This window comes from Phoenix dactylifera, chromosome 8, assembly GCF_009389715.1.
Source record: "Phoenix dactylifera cultivar Barhee BC4 chromosome 8, palm_55x_up_171113_PBpolish2nd_filt_p, whole genome shotgun sequence".
Lineage (NCBI taxonomy): Eukaryota > Viridiplantae > Streptophyta > Magnoliopsida > Arecales > Arecaceae > Phoenix > Phoenix dactylifera.
Genome location: NC_052399.1, coordinates 20,118,084 through 20,122,628, shown reverse-complemented (window position 1 = coordinate 20,122,628; position 4,545 = coordinate 20,118,084). Strand labels below are relative to the sequence as shown.

General features: G+C 48.4%; 1 protein-coding gene across 1 annotated transcript; it reads right to left on the bottom strand.

Moving 5' to 3' along the window:
- Positions 1-383: 383 nt before the first annotated feature.
- On the bottom strand, positions 384-2,798 carry LOC103707330 (calmodulin-binding receptor kinase CaMRLK-like). The gene is made up of 2 exons (XM_008791768.4): positions 1,521-2,798; positions 384-1,200 (listed from the first exon to the last, which is right to left on the bottom strand). Exons 1-2 carry the CDS (start codon positions 2,713-2,715, stop codon positions 524-526), a joined length of 1,872 nt encoding a protein of 623 aa, XP_008789990.4. The 5' UTR covers positions 2,716-2,798; the 3' UTR covers positions 384-523.
- Between the last annotated feature and the right edge of the window lie 1,747 nt (positions 2,799-4,545).

The following is a 4,545-nucleotide window of genomic DNA, read 5'->3' as shown; positions in this document are numbered from 1 at the left end:
CATCGCTATTTTTAAGAGATTTTTAAAAATTTACTCTGCGTAGAAATAAACAAGAACGGACAAATAGATACCCCTCCCTCGAACGGGCCGATCGCAAAACAAGCAGCACCCACGACCCAACTCTCTAAACCTTCGTCGCCTCCGCCCTGTAGCCATCTCTGAATTTGACTTTTTTACCCAAACCTTTCCCCCACTTGACTCTCCTCTACAGACTTAATAAAAGACATCGAGCGAACCAGTGGGATTCGCTGACCGACAACGAAACCCCTACCGTCTCAGTCATAAAAGTTGCCTTATCGCACCCCATTCCTTCTCCCCACCCCACTCTTCTCTGTCTCAGCATCTTTCAACGAGACAACAAGAAAGATAGACTAATTAATAACACTAAAATCGCCTTCTCTCCCTGTCCTTTAACAAAACAACAAGAAGGTAGACCGACTAATGATATTAAAAAGGAATCATAGTAGTAGAAAAAAAGAAAAGAAAAGAAAAGGAGTAAAAGGAGTTGCATTTGGCGCTTCCTTTAATGGGAAGAAGATGAGAAGGATGAAGTGGCAGTGGCGGCGGCGGTGGAGCAAGGGCGCACGTCTTTGATGAGACCCACTACCTGCTGCATGGTGGGCCGCTTCTCCGGCGACTCGGCGGTGCAGAGATACCCCACCCGGAGGCATTCCACCGCCTCCTTCTCCCACTCCGGCCATTCCCTCAGCCTGGGGTCCACCGCCTCCGCCACCCGCCCCTCCCTAACCAGCATCCGAGTCCACCCGACCTCGGCGTCCGACCACCCCGCCCTCCCCGTCACCAGCTCCATCAGCACCACTCCGTAGCTGTACACGTCCCCGTCCGCTGTGCCCTCGCCGGTCGCCACCCCGAAATCGGCGATCCGGGGCTCCAGGTCCTCGCCGAGAAGAATGTTGGTCGGGACGAGGTGGCCGTGGACCGCGGCCTGCCGCGAGCCAACCCACCCCTGGTGGAGGAAAGCCAGCCCCCGCGCGATCCCTAGCGCGATCCGATGCCGCGTCGGCCAGTCCCCCACCGACGCCGATGCCCCCGGCGGCGGTCTTCTCTCCTCCCCGTGGTGGATCTCCCACGTTTCGATGCTCCGGTCCTCGACGTCGGGGCAGGCCGCCGGGAGTTCGTGGAGCCACCGGTGGAGGTCCCCCTTCTCCATGTACTCGTATAGCAGTAGCTTCTCTCTTCCTATATTATTTTTTTAAAAAAATTCTATTATAAATAATACGAGAAAAATGATAAAATAATACAATCTCATAAAGTCGGCAACGGCGTACTGCTATTTTAGTAAATGTGCTTTCTCTAGTTCAGGTAATGCTCTATAATAGGTGAGAAATAAGAGCAGAGGCTGCAGAGCAGAAGCATTCGCTAAAGATGGGAGTGCGCTTATCAAGTAATATGAATAATATAAAAAATCATTAGTCTGATGGAATCACAGCCATCCATCCTAAATCACACGTGCCAGAAATTAGTTAGAGAAAAAGGGCAAAAAGAGAAAATTCAAATACCTGCGATGCAGTAGCCGGTGAGAGGAAGAAGGTTGGGATGGCGGAGGCGGGCGAGGTCGCGGAAGGCGGCGGCCGCCTCCTTCTCGTCCACCTCGCGGGCGGCCTCCAGCACCCGGACCACCAAGTGCATGTCCCCAGGGAGCACCGCCCGGTATGCCGGCCCGCTCCGGCCGCCCTCCGCCAGTTGGGACTCCCTCCCGAACCCCGACGTGGCCGCTGCCAGGTCCGCAAACGTCAGCGCCATTAGCGGCTTATCGAACACCACCACCGGCGCCGTCCACCTGGCCTCCGCGACCCATCCCGCTTCCTTCCCCACCGCCGCCGCTGCAGCAGAGGCCGCTGGTTCCTCCCCATTCCACTCATCCTTCCGTCCCTTTCTCTTCCTCATCACCGCATATAACACATAAGCCAATAGAGAGAATACTACAAGAGAGGCGGCCGCTACTGTAACTCCCATCCTTAGCGCCCCTTCACGACCCTTTGTTATGCTTTTCTTCCCACGAGAAACTAAAGAAGAGGGAGCAGGACTGGGGGCGTCTCTAGCAGAAGAAGAGAAATTAAGAGAGCCGGCTTTTATAAAAGCTGAGCTCCCGAACTTCTCGAGCACCTCGGGTTCCACCACTCCGGTGAAGTTATTAAACGAGACGTTTAAGAAGCCAAGGCCCGCGAGCGGTGGGAAGTCTTTGGGAAAATCCCCGGCCATGGAGTTATTAGAAACATCGAGATGTTTCAAGCCTTTGAGGTCCTCCAAGCCCACCGCGCTGGTGAACCGGTTGCCGGAGAGGTCGAGGACCTTAATAGGGGGTGGATACGTGCCGGCGGGGCCCTGTTCTATCCGGAGGGCGCCACCGAAGCGGTTGGCGGCGAGGTTGACCTCGAGGAGAGCCGAGTCGGACCAGAAGCGGGCAGGGATGGAGCCCTCGAGAGCATTTCCGGAGAGGTCGAGGATCTGGAGGCTCGAGATGTTCCGCAGGAGCGTCCAAGATACGGTGCCGCTGAGGTTCCTATTGGGGAGTTTGATCTCCCGAATCTTGGCGCATCTTGAGTCGGGCCGGGGGGGCTGGAAACCTGAGACGGAGCTGAAGGCGCGGGAGAGAAGTTCGCGCTCTGATGGGTCGCAGGAGGAGTGGGAGTAGGAGAAGAAAGAGAGGAGGAGGAGGAGGAGAAGAGGAAGGAGATCAGGAGAGGGTGGCATGGCGTCGGGAGTGTTCTACGCTGAGAAAGGGAGGGGCGTCGTTAAAAACGTGGAAGTTGGAGGCCAAAGACTTAACGGCGTTAGTAGCGGAGAAGGTGAACAAACGGGCAGCTGTATGATATAATTTAATGAAAGTGATGGTGGTTGCCGCGTCGAGATAAAGTCGCGACACCGGCCCCACCTCAGTTTCAACGGTAGTTTTACCAGGCACGGCTGAGTTCGCTCCTGGGCTAAGGCCTTTTATCTATTAAATGCTTAGGCCCGGCCCGTGGCCTGCGGAACTGTGGGCCGCAGTAGTACCACTCCACCGGCCCTATGTTCAACTTTTTTTTTTTTACTTTTTTTTTTTTAATTTTAAGAATTTACCCTCTGATTAATTAACCTGCACTCAGCGCTGCGACTATTCTCTGGATTTTAACAAAAGGGAAACTTCAAGACACGTTTTTTGTTTCTGCCTTTTTTCTCTGTTAATTCTTATACATTAGTAACTTTGCATGCAATTACACCTGTTTCTTTCATAATTATGTTTGTTTTACCCACAATTATGGAGACAGAAATAAAATGGAAATTGAACTAATGCACAGAATAGGATGCCTACGCAGAGGAACCTCCACTTCTTCTTCACAAAATCTATCATAACAATTGTTAAAGCACAGAGCTACAAAGGTTGTTGGGTCCTTGATCCACACATTTATTCTTCTTATTTATTTTTTAATTTGAGATGTACATTTGTTTGAGACTTATTGATTAGAAATGGCAAGTTTCACAAAATGATTTCAAATCTATGCTTTCGAAAAAAATGATTAAGCAAAGCCAAGTTCCCCATGCTTGGCTTATTACCTCGTCACGTTTTCAATGGACATGAGAAGGATGAGCCTTGGCAATCTACACAAAGATGACTAGTATTTCTCTTAAAATACCATTCGACGAGGGGCAAACTGTGGACACTCTACTGTTGATATTCCAAAGAAATACCAAAATGTTACAAATAATGACTCTCCATGATTCGATACCTCTATAATAGGATCTAACCATATCGCATAGCCTGCCGCATGCATTATATCACTTAGCTTTGCAGTGGAAAGGACCCTACAAATTCAAGACTTTACTAGCAATAAACTACATACCATGAGAAAGTACTATAGGGCACCTTATTGTTCATAATTAATTGATAGTGTACTACTGTTCATTGGTTGTGAAATATTGTTGGGAGACTACTTACCATCAATATAATTCCAAGTGGCACCACTTTTACCATTAGGATGGATCCGAAGTCCACTCAAACTCGGACTTCCCTTGACTTTTAGTCGACTTTGATAAATGTTAGTGTGATTTTTGCTACTTTTATTTAGTCCTACATAGAACATGCTTATCCTTATCCTCTTGTGAGAGCTCCATATAAACACCCAAGCCTCAAGGGCTAGAATAATAGGTATATGGTTGCACATGCATGCTGATTCTCTACTAAAACAATTTTAATGTGTGTAGGTTAGCAAATTAATTGATTGTTCTATGTGTTTCATAGGTTAAGCTGGCTAACATGATCATTTTATTAGGCAACAGGTGATAGTCAAGCTCAAAGAAATAAATGAAACATCAAGAAATGGCTAAATGTTCAATCTTCAACACCACTGGCTTTCTGTTTCAAGCTACAAATTGAGCATAAACACCAGACTAAGACAAATCTAAACAATGGAAGCTTATTTCATCCTTTATAAATATAATTAGGGTAATTAATTTAGTGCATGCTACTACACGAAATATCAATGGTAAATGTCTATTATTTTTAATACAAGGTTTTTTTTTTTTGTGGCTGCACTTCCTCTTACA

Bases quoted from the DNA above. Each gene is read 5' to 3' on its own strand.
- LOC103707330 (XM_008791768.4), bottom strand. From the start codon at position 2,715: ATGCCACCCTCTCCTGATCTCCTTCCTCTTCTCCTCCTCCTCCTCCTC. The intron at 1,201-1,520 runs GTATTTGAATTT...AAAATAATATAG, and splicing joins CACCGGCTACTGCATCGCAG to GAAGAGAGAAGCTACTGCTA.